This window comes from Aspergillus fischeri, genomic scaffold, assembly GCF_000149645.3.
Source record: "Aspergillus fischeri NRRL 181 1099437636261 genomic scaffold, whole genome shotgun sequence".
NCBI lineage: Eukaryota > Fungi > Ascomycota > Eurotiomycetes > Eurotiales > Aspergillaceae > Aspergillus > Aspergillus fischeri.
Genome location: NW_001509765.1, coordinates 825,800 through 845,571, shown reverse-complemented (window position 1 = coordinate 845,571; position 19,772 = coordinate 825,800). Strand labels below are relative to the sequence as shown.

General features: G+C 51.3%; 1 protein-coding gene across 1 annotated transcript, besides 1 other annotated feature; it reads right to left on the bottom strand.

The window, feature by feature from the left end:
- Positions 1-1,068: 1,068 nt before the first annotated feature.
- On the bottom strand, positions 1,069-19,351 carry NFIA_031170 (putative nonribosomal peptide synthase; the record flags this gene model as incomplete). Its single annotated transcript, XM_001262580.1, has 6 exons — positions 1,069-11,217; positions 11,616-15,011; positions 15,112-15,690; positions 15,745-17,082; positions 17,321-19,235; positions 19,296-19,351. 6 exons carry the CDS (start codon positions 19,349-19,351, stop codon positions 1,069-1,071), a joined length of 17,433 nt encoding a protein of 5,810 aa, XP_001262581.1.
- Positions 19,198-19,226: a microsatellite.
- Positions 19,352-19,772: the final 421 nt, after the last annotated feature.

The following is a 19,772-nucleotide window of genomic DNA, read 5'->3' as shown; positions in this document are numbered from 1 at the left end:
TTGCTCGCGTGAGTGCCAGATGTTGGCCTGTAATATGTGAAGTATAGGCTCTATGTTCATTACTCTGTGTCTTCACTAGAGCCCTGGTCAGCTGTGCCGCGGTCTTCGGCATCCATAAACTAGTCTGCCTCAGCGGATAGCTTGTCATCAGATTCAGCCTCTCTCTGGCTGTGGTTCCTGCTCTTTCTGCTGACCCTGCTTAGGGCTGCTGTGGAGAGGGCATTAGTGGTATTAGACTGGACCAGCTCTAGCGCAGGGTTTGGCTTAGGTCGGGAGCAGGAGCGCTGACGCTGCTCTGCTGGTGTCTCCATGATGATGGCAGCTATTCCTTCATGATCTAGCAGCTGGGGCGCCCCTTCTGGGTGTTGCCACTGGGCATCTTCATCTATGCAGTCTCTGCTTGCCTGTTGGGCTAGCCGGATCTGCTTGCTATCCCCCGTGGAGACGCTCTCCGCCGGTTCCTCTGGTGCCCATCGGCGGGCGCTTTTGCTGCGAGAGGTCATGATGCGGGCTTTAGACTGGCTCGTTGGCTCCCTGGTCAGGGGCCGGGTTGAGGGCCGGGCCGAGGGCACTATTGGGGGGGTATTAATCTGAGCTGTTGCTGCTGCCTCCGCCTCTGCTAGTGTTGGATTGATGGTGGAGGCGTCTCTAGGGCCCAATGGGCCGCAGGAGCATGGAATTAGGGGCCGCGTAGTCTCTCTGCACGGATAAGGGCCTGCTTATGCCCGCGAATTGGACAGCTTCAGTTATAGGCAAAGGAGGCATTGTCTGGCTGCTTCACTGCAGTGCAGACTGCGCATTTAGCCTTCTCCTAGTTCCTGGCGTTGGGGCATTCAGTGGGGGGATGATTGCCCGCGCAGTAGGGGCAGGTAGTGGGTTACTTGCAGTACTTTGTGATGTGTCTATAGAGTTGGCAGTTGTAGCACTGTTAGAGTTAGAAGTTCTGGTCATAGTAGGCGCAGGCATAGTTCTTACTATTAAGTGTAAGGCTGAGCTTAAGTGCCTGATTTACTGCCCTGTTACTGTTAAAGTTAACTAGGACTAGGGAGCTGCATAGCTTATCTGCATCTACCTTCTGCTGGCTATACAGCCAGCCTGCATAGATAATCTCTGTAGGGGTGGCTGCCAGGCGGCCTGTGTTGTCAGCTTTAAGGTGTTTAATAAAGTCCGCGGCCTTACTATTTTACTGGCAATTCGGCTGGTGTTGTTGAAGCACAAGTAAGACACCAGGCTCAAACCACCTTCTCTCTTCAGGACGTCCACGGCGACCTGTTTGACACCGTCCAGGCTGGCGCGAATGTGATGCTCTATCTCACTCAACTCCACCCGGAAACCCCGGATTTTAGTCTGTGTATCTTTGCGACTGGAGAACTCAATGGTTCCGTCAGAGTTATACGAGGCCAAATCGCCTGATTTGTAGAACCTGTTCCACGGGAATGCTTTACAACGGGGAGCCCAGTCCGGAAGCTCGAGGTCGCGAACGATGCTTTCCTCTGTTTGGTCGTTGTTTGCAAGATATTCACGCATGATGGTAGGACCCTGGATCACTACCTCGCCAACACAGCCGATGGGGGCTAGTTCTCGGGGGTTTGTCGGGTTCACAATCCAACACAGTCCTCCCACAGGGCGGCCAACTGTCAGGGGAGATTCGTCAATTGAGTTCCATTCATGCATAGTGCTGAACACGCAGGTTTCCGCTGGGCCCCAGCCATTGATCAGACGGACTTTCCCAAACCACTTATTCAGGATATCACGGCTGACGGCTTCCCCTGCAAGCATAAGAACCTCAAGACTAGGCACATCTTCAGGCTTGAGCGTTTGGATGAAAGAGGGTGTAAGCAGAGCCCAGCTGACATTATAATCATGAATGAACTCCCGGATGCTGTTCATTCGTATTTCTTCAGATGGCACACAAAGACAGCCCCCTGCAATCAATGTACCAATGGCTTCTCCAATGCAAGCATCGAATACATACGAAGAAAACTGCAACATCCGTATGTCTGATGATATCCCGAGTCGTTTACCAATGGCTCTTTGACTGGTGCAAACGGAACCATGTTCCATTACTAGGCCTTTGGGAGTCCCAGTACTGCCAGAGGTGAACAGGACGTATGAAGCGTTCCGCGGAGACAACTGGAAGGGCAATGGTTTGTTGAAGGCTGTGATCTGACTGAGCTGTGCATCAAGGTCAGGTGTCACGACCAGGACGTCCGCCACGAGGTTGTTGCAGATAGACATTGTGGTAGGGGATGTCAGAGCAATTCTGGCTCTTGTCTGCTCAACCACCTGCTGCTGCCTCTTCTCTGGATGTGATGGATCTAGAGGCACCCAGGCTCCACCGGCTTTATTAATAGCTAGGATTGAAACAAAGAACCAGACTGATTTCTCAAAGCAAACATGGACGAGTTCATCTGATTTGAGCGCGAAATTATCAACCAAATGGTTAGCCAGCCTGTTAGCTGCTGCGTTGAACTCGCTGTAGGTCAATTCCCCATCCCATGCGCATATTGCTGATGCGTTGGGTTGCAGCATGGCATGCCGCTCAATGAATTGGTGGACACAGGTGTCTATGATTTCTGGAGATTCATGATTCCAACCCATTGCCTGCTGGAGATCCCATGGACCAGCCACGGACACTTCAGCAAGACACTTGTCCTCTTGGTGGAGGAGCTGATCCACAACATGCTCAAAATGCTGCGATAACGCCTCGACTCGGCCCTCTGGTAGAACATTGGAGTCGTATATGATGATGAGTTTGACCTTGTTGGCTGATACGTGGCCCTGGACAATCAATGGGTAGTTGAAGTACCCCTCAACCATCTCATCGGAAGAGAAATGCGCGGTGTTGTCGTTCACCAGTATCATATCAGTATCATTCTCATTCGCGAGGGCCACTATTTGTGCTGGTTGGATGACCAGTAAGCTAGAGAAGTTGCAGACCTCTTTAGCTTCAGGGCTGAGTTTGATAATGTTTTGTAATCCAAACTGCTTATGCTTGACCATGTCTGAGGCCTGGCTCTGCATATTCTGAAGGAACGTTGACACTGTGCTCTGGCCGTCAAAGCGGACTCTGACAGGTACTGTTGCCACTGCCGGGCCTGTTATTCTCTCTACCCCATAGACAGGAGCTTGACGGCCAGAAATCGAGGTTCCAAAACAGATGTCATCGCTATCGCAATACCGTGATAGAACCACAGCCCATGCTGCGCGGAGAATCGTCGCCTTTGTAACTGAGGACTGGGTTGATGGAGGGAATGCTATCGTTCTCACCACAGATCGTGTGACTGAGCTGTCCGCACTCGCCTCTTGCTGAGGACCATAGCCTGGAAAGCTGGCACATGTGGCGCCCTGCAGCTCTGTCGCCCAGTAGTCACTGCTGGCCTGGTGGTCAAGACTCTTGACATATTGTATGAAATTGACATACGGCTGTAGTGCCGGAACCTTGCTACCATGGTAGAGCTGGTGCAGCGTTTCCATGATAATACGTCTAGTCCACCCATCGTAAATAGCATGGTGGGCAGTCCAGATGAAATAGACTGATCCGTCGGGTGCCGTGCCAAGAGAGTATTGACAGAGCCTGGAGCCGATAGTCATGCTTATATTGCGTGCATTGTCAAGAGCAGAAGCCAGGTCTGTATCAGCAGTGGTGTCCCAGTAAATGTCATCTTTGACTACAACTTGGATGGCAGACCCATTAAGAAAGAGAATTCGTGTGCGCAAGTTGCTGCAAAGCCTGACTGTCTGTTCCCATGCATCCTTGAATCGTCCAATGTCCACATATTCAGGAATGCGGTATATATATTTGGCTATGTAAGAGCCTGGCTGCTTGACTGCAAGTGCCATGAAGCCTTCCTGGAGTCCAGAGCATGGGTAGGCGTCCGCAATGATTTGGTTGTCCAGTAGGTTGCATTCTTGCCGAATTTGCAACTCAATATCGTCGAACTTGACACTCTCCGGCAATAAGCTGAACGGTTCCGATTCGACAGGAGCGTCTGCAGAATCACCAACCTCCGAAGCCGCTGCTGCAACAGCTGATAGTCGCGGGTCGTCGAAAATATCTTTGACCGTCAAGCGGATGCCGGAATCGCGAGCTTTAGAGACAAGGGTAATGGCAGTAATTGAATCACCTCCAAGACGGAGGAAGCTGTCATCACGTCCGATTTTCTCTGTTGCTGCGATACCTAGGGTCTCTGCCCATAAGCCCTGAAGCCGATACTCCATGGGTGTTTCCGGCGGGCGCTTTTTAGTATCCACAAGTGAATATACAGCTATTTCTTCCTTGCTGAGGCTCTCTGTTAGACCACGAAGCTTCCTTCTGTCTAACTTAGTCGAAGTAATGAATGGCATGTAGCGACAAGGCACGAAAAGTGTGGGTACCATATAACGAGGCAGCTTGATGTTGAGGTCTCCCAGCATGGCCACAACGCGTTCCTCCATGTCAGCAGTGAACGGCATGAATATGCTGCCTGTCTCTGTCTCGTCTTTATTAGCTATCCAGGTGGTCTGGTTGAAACAGAGATAAGCAACCAGGCTTATGCCATTCTCTCCGCCGGTTCTCCTGAATACATCCACCGCCACCTGTTGGACACCTTCCAAGCTCATGCGGACATGGTGTTCGACTTCACTCAGTTCAACACGGAGGCCACGGATTTTAATTTGTGTATCCTTTCGGCTTAAGAACTCAATGGTGCCGTCTGCATTGTATGAAGCCAGGTCCCCAGACTTATAAAAGCAATTCCAGTGAGGAGATAAACGCCGAGGGGCCCATTCAGGAAGATTCAGCACCTTCAGCTGTTGGGTTTGTTCAGGGTTAGCAAGATATTCCCGTAAGACAGTTGGACCCTGAATGACCACCTCCCCTACAGCTCCAATAGGTGTGAGCTGCTTGGGGTCTCTAGGGTCCACTATCCAACAGAAGCCGCCAACAGGCCGGCCAACCGTCAATGGGGATTCATCAATGGACTGCCACTCATGTATTGTACTGAATACACAAGTCTCTGCAGGCCCCCATCCATTGATGAGACGGACCTTGCCAAACCAAGTATCAAGAATATCGCGACCAACTGCTTCGCCTGCAAGCATTAAGACTTTTAGGGAAGGGACCTGTTCTGGTTTCACAGTACGAATAAAAGATGGTGTAAGTAGCGCCCAATTAATGTCTTGTTCGCGAATGAACTCCGTGATGTTATTTATTCGGGTCTCATCGGAGGGAACGCAAAGACAGCCACCAGCAATTAAAGTGCTGATGGTTTCACCGATACAAGCATCGAATACATATGACGCGAATTGTAACATGCGTCTATCAGATGATTCGGATGATCCTCCCACTCGCTTGTTGATAGCCGTCTGACTTGTACAGACGGATCCATGCTCCATCACAAGCCCTTTAGGGGTCCCTGTGGTACCGGAGGTAAAAAGCACGTATGCGGCATTGCGAGGAGAGACGCCACAAGCCGGTGGATTAAGACTCTCAACATTGAGGTTGGTGGAAAAGCCTGACTCACCGTAGTGAGTTAGACGGGTATCGAGTTCTGGCGTCACCTGGATCACCCGGGGTACCAGACCAACACAGATATCAGCGTTCAAAGATGATGTTAAGGCGAGCTTCGCCTTTGTTTGTTGAATGACCTGCTTGTGATACTGCCTTGGATGGGATGGGTCAAGAGGAACCCAGGCTGGGCCAGCTTTATTGATAGCTAAGATTGAGATAAAGAACCACACAGATTTCTCAAAGCACACGTGTATCAAGTCGTCGGGAACCACACCAAAGCTGGCAGTCAGATAGTGGGCTAGGCGATTCGCAGCACAGTTGAGTTGCCTGTACGTGAGGTTGCCATCCCAAGCACGTACGGCTGGCGCATCTGGTCGGATTCTTCCTTGCTCTTCAATAAGTTGGTGAACGCAGGCATCCACAATCTCAGGCTCTTCCTGGTTGCGGTCAAATGCTTGTTGAAGGTCCCAAGGGCCAGCTACCGAAACCTGTGCAAGTAGCGTCTTATTGTCCTGCTTCAGCAGTTGCTGAACGACGTGGTCAATTTGATGAGAAAGCGCAGTGACCTGCAACTCAGACAGATAACGAGAGTCATAGATCATGACCAGTCCCATCTGGTCTTCATACATGTGCCCTTGCACGATGAGCGGGTAGTTGAAATAACCATCTACCATCTCGTCCGCCCCGAAGTGTTCCGCATTCACAGATACTAGGAGTAATCCGGTAGTGTCATTAGAGTAGACCAGCTGTTTAATGGGCTGGATAACCAGCAAACTTGAGAAGTTACATGCTTCCCCGGCCTCTTTGCTGAGCTTTGAAATATTTTGTATGCCGAAGTGCTCGTATGCAACCATGTCAGACGCTTGTTTCTGGACCTTGGAAAGGAATTCTTGGATGCTCTGCTGTCGGTCAAGTTGAATCCTAACAGGCACAGTTGCGACTGCTGGGCCTGCAATTCTCTCCACACCTGCAACAGGGGCATGGCGACCTGAAATGGATGTTCCAAAACAGATATCATCTGTATCGCAGTAACTAGACAGCACGACTGCCCAAGCAGCGCGGAAGATGGTTGCTTTGGTTACAGAAGAACCAGTTAATTCAGGGAAGCTGATGATCTTCTTCGCAGATCGAGTGACACTCTTGATATTGCCTTGTGTTGATGAAGGGCTGTTGTCAATCTGCGGGAAGCTAGCTGCTGTGACACCCTGAAGCTGTGATTTCCGGTAGGTGCTCATAGCCTCGTTATCCAGTTGCTTGATGTAATTCATGAATACCGAGTATGGTCGCAGAGGCTTGATATCAAGACCATAATAGGCAGAGTGCAACATCTCCATAATAAGACGCACTGTCCACCCGTCATAGATGGCATGGTGGACAACCAGGAAGAAATAATGGCGCCCATCCTTCCCTGTTGCCAGGGAATAACGGCAGAGCCGGCAGCCACTGGCCATCTTCACATCTCTCATGGTATCAACAACAGATGCCAGATCTGCATTGCCTGCTGAGTCCCAGTGCACGTCATCTTTGATGACAACCTGGATTGCTGAACCCTCAACAAACACAATGCGCGTGCGTAGGTTACTACTGGCGAGAATGGTTTGCTCCCAGGCATCCTTGAACCGGAGCAAATTGACCTGGTCAGGAAGCTGGTACGCGTACCGAGCAATATAAGACCCTGGCTGCTTGATCGCCAGAGCCATGAAGCCCTCTTGAAGTTTGGTGCAGGGATAAGCATCTTCGATGATCTGGTCCTTATCGAGACCACATTCGTCCCGGATGGTTGTGCGAAGTGTCCTGCTGCCCTTCAGCTCGCCAGTGACCTGGGGCATGCCTTCAGATTGGGACTGAACGCTTTCGCGAACAGGTATGTCAAGGAGACTAAATGGAGCAATCGTAGACGTCGCCGAGTCCCACTCGCTACGGCCTGTTCCGGCTTCAGATGCTTTTATAGCCATAGCTGACAGTCGTGGGTCATCGAAGATGTCTTTGACGGTTAATCTGATGCCAACCTCTCGGGCGTCGGAAACAAGGCGAATTGCAGAGATTGAGTCACCCCCGATGCGCAGAAAGCTATCGTCTCTACCAATTGCATCTGTAGAGATATTGAGTATATTGGCACAAAGCTGTTGTAGCTGTACTTCCATTTCAGTTTCAGGCTTTCGTTTAATGCTTTCAGCAAGTGAGAATCTGGCGATCTCATCAGTCGTCAGCATGCTTGTCAGGCGACGTAGCTCTTTTCTATCCAGCTTGGTTGATGTGATGAATGGCATGCGGCGACACGGGATGAAAAGAGTCGGGATCATGTATCTAGGCAGCTTAACGCTTAGCTGGCTGACCATACTAGCGATTCGGGTTTCCAGCTCGGTTGTCAGCGATAGAAAGACGCTGTTGCTGGCAGATCCGCCCGCAGCATCACTGCTTACAGCTTCTGCGCTCATGTCGACACAGAAATAGGACGCGAGTCCGAGGCCATTTTCCGTATTAAAGGTATCCACGGCCACTTGCCGTACCCCTTCAAGGCTTGAAAGGGTATGATGCTCAATTTCATTCAGTTCCACGCGGAGCCCGCGGATTTTGACCTGTGTGTCCTTGCGGCTGGAAAACTCAATAGTCCCATCAGCATTATAGGAGCAGAGATCTCCTGACTTATAGAACCGGCTCCAGTAGGGAGATGACTGGTGTGGGGCCCATGTAGGGAGAGTTGTTACTATATGCTGCTCAGTCTGCTTAGGGCTGTCAAGATATCCTCGTAGTATTGTAGGTCCTTGAATCATGACTTCTCCAATGCAGCCCGTGGGGGCGAGTCGGCTAGGGTCATTAGGATCCACAATCCAACAGAAACCACCAACAGGTCGACCAACTGTTAATGGAGACTCTGTAATAGACTGCCACTCATGCAGTGTACTAAAGCAGCATGTCTCTGCAGGGCCCCATCCATTCACTAAACGCACCTTACCAAACCATGTGTCCAGGATGTTGTTTCTCACAGGTTCACCAGCTAACAAGAGGAGCTCGAGGGTTGGCACATCCTCTGGTTTTAATGTTTGCTGTACGAATGAAGGCGTAAGGAAAGCCCAATTTATCTTTTCATCCCAGATAAACTCCTTCAAGCTGTTCATCCTGATGTGCTCTGAAGGCACACAAAGACAGGCGCCAGAGATTAGAGGCGCAATGATCTCACCAATGCACAGGTCAAACACAAATGAAGCAAACTGCAACATTCGGACATGTGGTGTTAGGCGGAGTCTCTGGCTAATGGCTGTTTGACTAGTACACACTGATCGGTGTTCCATTACAAGGCCCTTTGGTGTACCAGTGCTGCCAGAAGTAAAGAGGACGTAGGCTGCATTGCTTGGTGAAATGGCACCCTGCGCAGGAGGGCTGAGGCTTGATTCTGGAAACTGGCTTTTCAAGCTCAAGTCAAGCTCAGGCGTGACTAGGAGTACCTGAAGCCCCACCCTGGCACAGATATTAGCGTTAGATGGCGAGCTCAAAGCAAGCCTTGCCTGTGTTTGTTGAACCACCTCTTGGTGGCGCTGCTCAGGGTGAGATGGATCAAGAGGAACCCAAGCTGCACCAGCCTTATTAATAGCAAGAATAGCAATAAAGAACCATACAGATTTTTCAAAACAGACATGAATGAGCTCATCTGTATGAATGGTGTAGTTATTGACAAGGTAATGTGTAAGCCTGTTTGCAGCAGCATTAAACTCATGGTAAGTGAGCACTCCATCCCAGGCTCGTATAGCTGGTGCATTAGGTCGAATCTCCACTTGTCGTCCGATGAGCTGGTGCACAGTTGAGTCAATGATTTCAGGATTTTCAGTGTTGAATGCAGTCGCTTGCTGGAAATCCCACTCGGCCGCTATAGACAGCTCACCCACAGTCCCTTGGGCGCCTGTCAGAAGTTGTTGGACAATGTGGTCGAATTGATGAGAGAGCGCCTGGACCTGAGGCTCAGTTATGACATCTGAGTTGTCAATCGTGAGCAACTCAACATGATTATCTGATACGTGAGCCTGTATGACCAGCGGGTAGCTGAAGTAGCTTTCCATGCGGTGGGTTGATGAAAGCTCATGTAGATCAGCAGGCATCAAGACCGTTTCTGCGCCGTTAGTAGCGTTCGTCAACACTTGGGCTGGCTGGATGACAAGGAGACTTGAAAAGTCACAGGCATCTTTGGCGTCAGCACTCAGTTTGGCAATGTTCTGTAACCCAAACTGCTCGTAGGCAATTATGTGAGATGCCTGGCTTTGAACGTCAGAAAGAAAGCTGGAAACCTTTCGGTCCTGCTCCAATCTGATCCTCACAGGAACTGTCGCCACCAGAGGGCCTAATATTGTTTCCACACCGGGCACGGGGGCTTGCCGTCCGGAAATTGTGGTGCCAAAGCAAATATCATCAGTGTCGCAGTATCGAGCCAGTACCAGAGCCCAGGCAGCACGTAGCACTGTCGCCTTGGTAATACATGAGTTGGTCGAACGGGGGAGCTGAATGGTCTTTCCAGACAGGCGAGTTGCTTGCTTGGACAGAGCAGCAGACGACGCAGACGACCGCTTGTCCCGGGGCCAATTGGCACGCTGGACTCTAAATAGCTGCTCTTGCCAGAACTCGCTGGCAGCTTTGCTGTCAAGCGCGGCTGTGTACCTGATGAAGGAGCTATGCGGATGCAGGGTTGAGATCTCAGTCTGTCTGTACACTTGGCCCAGCGTCTTCAAAGTGAGGCCCATAGACCATCCATCGTACACGGCGTGGTAGACAGCCCAAATGAAATGAGCTCCCTTCTTGTCGTCTTCAATCAGTGCATACTGACACAGGCGGGAAGCCTCTTTCATCTCAATCTCCCACATCTTGCTGATTGTTGCCTGCAGATCGAGACCTTCAGTGCCTTCCCATGTCACATCGTCCCTGACGACAACCTGCATCCAGGAGCCATTCACGAAGACGATGCGCGTACGGAGGTTGCTGCAGATCCTCATTGTCTGCTCCCATGCTGCTCTGAACTGAGCTATGTCAACATGGTCAGGAATACGGTATGTATGTTTGGCGACATAAGAGCCAGGCTGTTTCACCGCAAGAGCCATTAGCCCTTCCTGCAGAGCGGTGCAAGGGTAGGCATCCTCAATAGGCAGGTCCAGCCCTATCTGGCTCTGGACGGCGAGCATGATGTCGTTCAGAGTCATATTGGCTGGGATGAGGCTGAACCTCTCCTTGACAGAGACATCGTCTCCTGATTCCGCCACTTCGGAGGCAGAAAGAGCCACGGCGGACAATCGCGAGTCGTCAAAGATATCTTTAACCGTAATTCGAATCCCGCAGTCGCGAGCCATCGATACAAGGCTAATTGCGGATATAGAGTCGCCACCAATGCGTAGGAAGCTGTCGTCGCGGCCAATCGACTCTGTTGGCAAATTTAGTATCTCTGCCCACAGCTGTTGAAGCCTGTGCTCCATTATAGTCTCTGGTGCTCGCTTCTTGCTGTTGACCAAGGCATACATTGCCATGTTGGCGTGATCGAGGTTCTCTGCCATAGTACGCAATTTTCTTCTATCTACTTTTGTAGACGTGATGAAGGGTATAGAACAGCAAGGGATGAATAACGTGGGAATCATATACCCGGGTAGCTTGACGTTGAGAGTGCCAATTAAGTCCGTGATCTGATCCTGCAAGTCGAAGGTCAGCGGCAAGAACATATTAGCATTGTCGTCTTGGTTAACTGGGAAACTCTGTCAGTCTTTGCGTCGCCATTTGTAAGACGATGCGTGTCTATAGGCTGTGTATCATTGCTAAAGCAAAGGAATGTTGCAAGACTTGGGCCTTTATCTGTTTCGACGACATCAACAACAACTTGTTGCACGCCCTCCAGGGTGGAGCGTATATGATACTCAACCTCGCTCAGCTCAACCCGGAAGCCATGAATCTTGACCTGTGTGTCCTTACGACTCACAAAAAGGATCGTCCCATCAGGTTGATATGAGCACAGATCCCCCGATTTATAGAACCGGCTCCATTGTGGCAAGCCACACCTAGGAGCCCATTCAGGGAGTGCTTTGACTATGCTTCTTTCCGTTTGGTGCTGATTAGCCAGGTATTCACGTAGTATTGTTGGACCTTAAATCATCACTTCTCCCAGACAGCCTGTAGGAGCAAGTTGGGTAGAGTCATTAGGATCTACAATCCAACAGAAGCCTCCCACAGGCCTTCCCACCGTCAGGGGAGACTCATAGGGAGACGTCCATTCATGTAAAGTGCTGAAACAGCAGGTTTCAGCAGGTCCCCAGCCATTAATTAGTCGTAGTTTGCCAAACCATGTGTTGAAGATATCACGCCCAACGGCCTCGCCAGCCAGAAGTAAAAGGTCAAGGCTGGGGACTTTGCTGGGCTGTAAGGTTCGTACAAAGGCAGGTGTGAGGAACGCCCAATTAATGTTCATATCACGAATAAAGTCAGTAATGCTGTTCATCCTTGTAGATTCAGATGGCACACAGAGACAAGCACCGGAGATCAGAGTTGCAATAATCTCGCCAATAGACAAGTCAAAGACAAATGCCGCGAACTGGAGTATTCGCACGTCGGATCCCATACGCAACCGACGGCTGATAGCAGTTTGACTTGTGCACACAGCTCCATGTTCCATGAGGAGACCCTTGGGAACGCCTGTGCTGCCAGACGTGAATAGGACGTAGGCGGCGCTGCCCGAGGACGCGTTGGAAACAGGGGGACCAGAGATCGTGCTGTCAAGGGCGAGTTCTGAGTCCATTTCGGGTGTCACTTGCACGACATCTCTAAACAGACCGGCACAGATCAAAGCATTAGTGGGAGACGTCAACACAAGCTTCGCCTGCGTCTGCTGGACAATCTGTCGGTGATGGTGCTCTGGGTGTGATGGATCAAGTGGTATCCATGCAGCCCCTGCTTTATTAATAGCTAGGATTGAGACAAAATGCCAGGCTGACTTCTCAAAGCAGACGTGGATGAGATCATCTGCTTCAATACTGAATCTGCTAAGCAGGTAGTGCGCTAATCTATTTGCTTTGCTGTCCAGCTGCTCATAAGAGAAATTGCCATCCCATGCACATATGGCTGGTGCATGGGGCCGTAGGATGGCTTGTTTCTCGATGAGCTGGTGAATGGTCGAGTTGATGATCTCAGGGACTTCTTGATTCCATTCGAGTGCCTGATTCAGGTCGCTGGGTCCTGCTACTGAAATCTCGCTCAAGGTGCGTTCGGACTTGGACACAAGCTGCTCTGTGACATGTCCAAACTGGCGACATAAAGCAATCAACTGGGACTTATCCAGAACGCTCGAGTCATACGTAAGATTCAGGTCAACTCGATCATCCATCATGATAGCTTGCACAACCAGAGGATATGTGAAGTAATTTCCTACCCAAGCAGTGTCCTGCTCCTCTTCGGAGTCGGTACTGATGAGGATCCCTTGTGATGACGACCCATTGGCAGCGCTCATTTTCTCCAAGGGCTGTAAAACAAGGAGGCTGGAGAAATCACAGGTGCCCTTCGCGTCGGGGCTGACAGTAGAGATATTCTTGAGGCTGTACTGTTCATAAGCAATCATCTCGGATGCTTGGTTCTGAGTGTTTAACAAGAATTCAGAGACTGTTTGCCTCTGATCCAGGCGAACCCTCACTGGAACGGTAGCTATAACAGGGCCAGGCATCTTGTCGACCCCAGGAACCGGAGCCTGTCGTCCAGAGATAGTAGTGCCGAAACAGACATCGTCTGTCTCGCAGTACCGGGCCAAGACCATTGCCCAAGCCACACGCAGAATTGTGGCCTTTGTAATTGAGCTGTTGGTCAAGCGGGGGAGTTGGATGGCCTCTGTCAGGTTACGCCCCGACCCGTATGTGCGGCTGCCCTGAGCCGGGAATGTAGCAGGCTTCGCACCTTGGAGCTGAGCCTTCCAATAACTGCTTGTGGACTGATTCTGGAGAGCCGTCACGTACTTGATGAAACCTTTGTATGGCTGTAGAGGCGGCGCTTCGGCGCCGTTGTACATCCGCTGCAAAGTATCCAGGACCAGACGATTCGTCCAACCGTCAAAGATAGCGTGGTGGGTGGCCCAGATGAAATAGGTCTCGCCATTTTCGTCTTTGGCCAACGCATATCTGCAGAGTCGAGATCCATACTGCATTTGACCAGCTTCCGTAGAGCTGAGGACTAATTTTGGATGCAGGCCATTCGTATCCTCCCACGTTATGTCATTTTTGACGACAACCTGGATGGAACGGCCATCTGCGAGGAAGATTCTTGTCCGCAAGTTGCTGCAGATGGCGACAGTTTGGATCCATGCAGCCCTGAACCTCTCAATGTCGATATGGCCAGGCAATCGGTATAGATATCTGGCAACGTGAGAGCCAGGCTGCTTAACTGCCAGTGCCATTAGACCTTCCTGGAGACCAGTGCAAGGGTATGCATCCTCTATGGTTTGAGACTCCGATAGCTTGCAAGCAGTCCGGGCAAGAATTTTGACTTGCTCCGCGGTGATACCTTCAGGGAGCAAGCTGAAAGGCTCTGCCTCATACGTCGCGGTGCTATCAGGCTTCATGGCATTAGCTGCCATCGTATCTAGCCGTGGGCTCTCAAATATCTTCGTCACCGATAGTTCGATACCGTGTTCGCGAGCCAAAGCTACCAGCTGAATAGCAGAGATTGAATCGCCGCCGATCTTCAGAAAACTATCGTGCTTTCCAATCGCTTCGGCGCCCATCTTGAGAACGGTGGCCCACAGGTCTCGCAGCCGGAACTCCATCTCTTCGGACGGTGGGAATCTTTCCCGCTGTTCCAAGGAGAAGGAATCGAGTTGTTCCGGCTGGAGAGAGCTCGCGAGCTGTCGTATCTTCTTGCGATCAATCTTGGTCGAGCTGACAGTTGGCATCTCGTGGACCGGGACGAAAAACGACGGTACCATGTAGGCGGGCAAGGCGGCTTCCAGTGCTTCAGTAACCATGGCAAGAGATTTTCTTGCATTCTCGGTCATTGGCTGAAGCCATGAATTAGGGCTGCCATCTCCAAAGGCCTTCTGCTCATCCATGAAACTGACAACTGCAACCAGAAACTCGCCGGAGTTCCGCTGCAATTTGTCTACAACCGCATGCTTCACGGATGGCAAGGCCAGTTTGATGTTGTACTCGATCTCAGAAAGTTCAATCCGTTGTCCTCGGAGCTTTACTTGTGTGTCCTTCCTTCCCAGGAAGTCGATCGAGCCATCGAAGTTGTACTTGACCAAATCCCCTGTCTTGTAGAATCTCCGCTGCTGTTGAGCTCGTGAAGCAGGGGGAAGCCATTGAGGTGCTCCAACAAAGAGCTCTTTTGACCTCTCCTCGTCGTTTAGGTAGTCTCGAGCCAGGGCGTAGCCTTCAACCAGCAGCTCACCCATGCAGCCGATCGGAGCGAGGCGTTGATGATTGTCAGCATCAACGATCCAGCAACGATTGTTGAAGGCACGGCCAATATTGGTGGGGACCTCGTCAGTGGAGATTGTCTCTGCTTGGAGGCTCGCCTCCTAGAATCAGTGTTTTCAGGGTGGGCATGCTTTGTGGGCTGTAGCTTCTCGCGAGAGACGGCGTCATGATGGCAAGATTGACGCGAGTGTCTCCCACAAAGGCCGGCAGGTCCTGCAACCGCTCTGTGTCGGACGGCACGCAGACAGTACCTCCATATACCAGTGGCGTCATGATCTCGCTCAGGTTTCTATCGAAGGTGTAGTTGGCGAATTGTAGAACCCGAGACTCTTCACTCATGTGATAGGCCTTGCCGTGATACATGATGCTGGAGGATATCGCTGAATGCTCAACAACGACACCCTTTGGTTTACCTGTAGAGCCGGAAGTGAATATGAGGTAGGCAGCGTTGCTCGGACTAGGTCGATGGGACGGTTGCAAGGCCCGATCAGACTTCGAAAGCTGCGACAGTATCAGGCTTGGTGACAACTCGAGGACAGTTGAAGCCATACTGGCGCACGGAATTGCCTGCGACGGGGAAACAATCATGACTCGCGCACCTGACTCTGCAACCAACGCCTGCCGCCTGGATTTCGGATGTGCAGGGTCAAGCGGTAGGAACGCTCCGCCTGCTTTCCAGACAGCCAGCTGGGCAACGACGGTCCAGATTGACTTCTCGAAGCATATGGGCACTAGGGACTCTGGCCTCACGCCGTGCTGGGATAGATACACTGCAAACTAAGTTGACAACTGGTCCAATTGAGCATAGGTGAGCGTCTCTTGGCGCGATACAAGCGCCTCGTGGTCTGGAGTCCGCGAGGCTTGCTCTGCCACTAATTCGTGAACACAGGCATTCACAAGCTTCGGTTCTTCCCGGTGCCATTGGAGAACCTGTTCTCTATCCCAAGAGCCAGCGAGGCTCACCGAGCCCAGTTTTCTCTCGTCCTGCGCCGCCAGCTGCTGCGTGACGTGGTCGAAATGTTCGCACATCGCGTGAAGCTGAGGCTCATCTAGCACGCCGGAGTCATAGATGAAGACGAGATCAAAATATTCCTCGTAGGAATGGCACTGAACAATGAGCGGGTAATTGAAGTATCCGTCCATGGCATCCTTAGACCTGTCTTCGTACGATCCTGCCAGGGCCAGAATGCCGTCGGATGAGCTTCCCGTGCCGCTCATCTGGTTAATCGGCTGGACGGCGAACAAGCTAGAGAAATTGCAGTACTCATGAGCATCTTCACTGAGCTTGGAAATATTCTGGAGTCCGAACTGCTCGTAGGGTACCATGTCAGAGGCCTGATTCTGGACATCGAGGAGGAAATTCGACACGGTCTGCCGAGAGTCAAGCCGCATTCTGACGGGGACGGTAGCAACCACCACACCGGGCATTCTCTCCACCCCGGGGATGGGTGCATGTCGACCTGAGACGTTGGTGCCGAAACATATATCATCAGTGTCACAATACCGCGCCAGCACCAACGCCCAGGCAGCGCGGAGAATCGTCGCCTTCGTGATCGAACTATCCTTCGCACTAGGAAAGGCGATGGATCTCGCGAACGAGTGCGTTTTGCTTTTCTGGGCGCTGCGTGATGCCGATACACGCTGCTCTGGTGGGAATATAGCCCGCTGCGCCCCTTGGAGCTGGGATCTCCAGAACTCGCTGGCGGCATCGCGGTTCATGTCTGTGACATATTGTATGAAGCTGCTGTAAGGCTGCATAGCAGGGATCTCGGCATGCTGGTATGCCTGGTGCAGTGTATCCAACACCAACCGATTAGTCCATCCATCGTTGATGGTGTGATGGATGGCCCACAGGAAATAGTGCTTCCCATCATCCTTTGCAATGGCGTAGCGGCAGAGACGCAATCCATAAGCCATGTCCGCGTCCCACGTCGCGCTCAGTGCCGATTGCATATCTGCTCCGTTTTCCCACGATATGTCGTCCTTGACAACGACCTGGAGGGAGGAACCGTCATACAGAATAATTCGAGTTCGCAGATTGGCACAAACTCGCATGGTTTGCTCCCATGCTGCTCGGAAACGGTCAATATTGACATGGTTTGGAAGTCGGTATATATGCTTGGCGATATAAGAACCAGGCTGTCTGGCTGCAAGGGCCATCAGCCCTTCCTGGAGGGTGGTGCAAGGGTAAGAGTCTTCGATTACTTGATTATATGGCAAACGGCACTGATGACGTGCTTGGGCTGTCATACACTCGAGGTCAATTTCCCGTGGGATCAAAGCGAAAGGTCCGGCTTCGTATGAAATATTGTCTGTAGAACGACGTATCTATCTCAGAGGCTGCTAGGGCCATGGTGTACAGTCGTGGATCCCTGAAAATGTCCTTCGCTACGAGATTGATTCCCACAGATCGTGCCCTGGATACTAATTGAATGACAGAAATCGAATCACCGCCGATGCGTAAGAAGCTGTCGTCACGGCCTATCGCATCTAATGGTAGCTTGAGGAGCTCAGCCCAGATCTCCTGAAGTCTAAGCTCCATCGGAGTCTCTGGGGGTTGCTTTTTTTTGTCCATGAGTGAGTACATAGCAATATCCCCTTGGCTGAGGCTGCTGGTCAACTTCCGGAGCTTGTTTCTGTCAATTTTTGTTGACGTGATGACCGGCATGTAGCGGCAGGGTATGAAGAGTGATGGGATCATGTAACGGGGAAGTCTGATGTTCAACTCGCCAACCATGGCAGTAATCCGGCTTTCCAGCTGATCTGTAATCGGCATAAACAAGCCTTCGGCCTCGTCACTACCTTGAGCATCGGGCCCTTTCATGGCAGTTTTAAAACAGAAATACGCTGCAAGGCTCGGGCCGTTTGGAGTCTCATAGATATCGACAGCCACTTGTCGTGCCTCTTCCAGACTTGAGTTGATATGATGCTCAATCTCCCCAAGCTCCACCCTTAGACCACGGATCTTAACCTGGGTGTCTTTTCGGCTGATGAACTCGAGAGTACCGTTCGCGTTGTATTTGCACAAGTCTCCAGATTTATAAAAACGGTTCCAATAAGGTGATGTTCGACGAGGTGCCCATTCAGGGAGCTTCCTAACCGTACTCATTTCAGTTTGTTCAGGATTTGCCAGATATTCGCGCAGCATGGTTGGGCCCTGGATGACAACCTCGCCCACAGTCCCTATAGGAACAAGCCGCTGAGCATCATTGAGGTCAACGAGCCAGCAGTAGGATCCCACGGGGCGGCCGATGGTCGATGGAGATTCACTAGCTGACTCCCGATCCCACTCGTGAAGGGTACTGAAGCAACACGTCTCAGCAGGGCCCCATCCATTCACCAGGCGCACATGCCCAAACCAGATATCGAAAACATCCCGGCCCACGGCCTCACCAGCCAGAAGCAAGAGCTCCAGGTTTGGTACATCGCTGGGCTTCAAGATCCTGGCGAATGCGGGCGTAAGAAACGCCCAGCTGATATTCATGTTATTAATAAAATCTACCACTCCATTCATGCGGGTATCTTCAGAAATAACACAGAGACAGGCGCCGCTAATTAAAGTGGCAATAATTTCTCCAATAGAGAGATCGAAAACAAAGGAGGCAAATTGCAGCATTCGAACCTCTGGTGTAAGCTGCAGCCTGAGGCTGATGGCTGTCTGGCTGGTGCATACGGACCTATGTTCCATCACAAACTCCTTCGGGGTACCTGTACTGCCTGAGGTGAACAGAACATAGGCCGCATGGTGTGGTGAGACGCGAGAGACTGGCACACTTGAAGTCAAATCCCCATCTTGCTTCAGGCGCATGTCCAGCTCAGGCGTCACCTCGACGACATCGGCAACCAGCGCCGAGCAGATAGCAAAATTGGCCGGGGAGGAGAGAGCTAGTTGAGCACGGGTCTGGTTAACTATCTGCCGTTGGCGCTGCTCGGGGTGCGACGGGTCAAGAGGAACCCAGGCAGCGCCTGCTTTGTTAACGGCTAGAATCGATACAAAGAACCAAACAGACTTCTCGAAACACACGTGCACCAGGTCGTCTGGCTGAAGCGCAAAGGAATCTAGAAGATGGTGGGCCAGCCTATTGGCAGCGCTGTCAAGCTGGGCATACGTGAAGTGGCCATCCCACGCGTGCACAGCTGGCGCATCCGGTCGAGCCTTTGTCTGCAGTTCAATCAGGCGATGCACGCAGTTGTCGATGATTTCGGGGTCCTCAGTAGTATTCCACTGGGTTGCTCTCTTTGCATCCCAGTTGCTAGCTAGTGTTAGGTCGGCCAAGAGCTCCTCGCTCTCGTCGCTCTCGTCGCTCTCGTCGGTATATTCGCTGGACTAGGTTTTAGCTACCGTTTGCTCTCTTGCCAGCATTTCGAGCAGCATTTCTCACCTCTCGTCTTCATAGCTCCTTGTGATGTCATATGCATCATCGCCGTTTAGCGTCATGGTGTCGGAATTGGTTGACGTGGTTACAGAGATGTATGTTAGGTTGTTGGCACACACTTTCTTTATCGGCTATGGTGGTGGTATATCCAAATCAAAACTATCAAGTTGGTAGCTAACCGAACTGTGATTACGCCGGTTACAAATCGAGTAGCGACCAGCAAGGAGTGAACCGACAGAGTTACGCGCGAACGTCTAGCTCAGTCTCAGTCTAGCTCAGCCTATCTCAGGCTGTACGCAGTCATGTCGATGATCAAGCAGGCTGTGAGCTTCAGCTGAGACCGTGGCCCCATACAAGGAACGCATGAATAGTACTACTATTATCCGACGATACTTACCGAGCCCCGGCATCCGTAGGCCTTTGCTGTGCGCATCTACTTGTGTCATACGCACTAGTAATTTAAGGTAATAATCTAGCACTTGA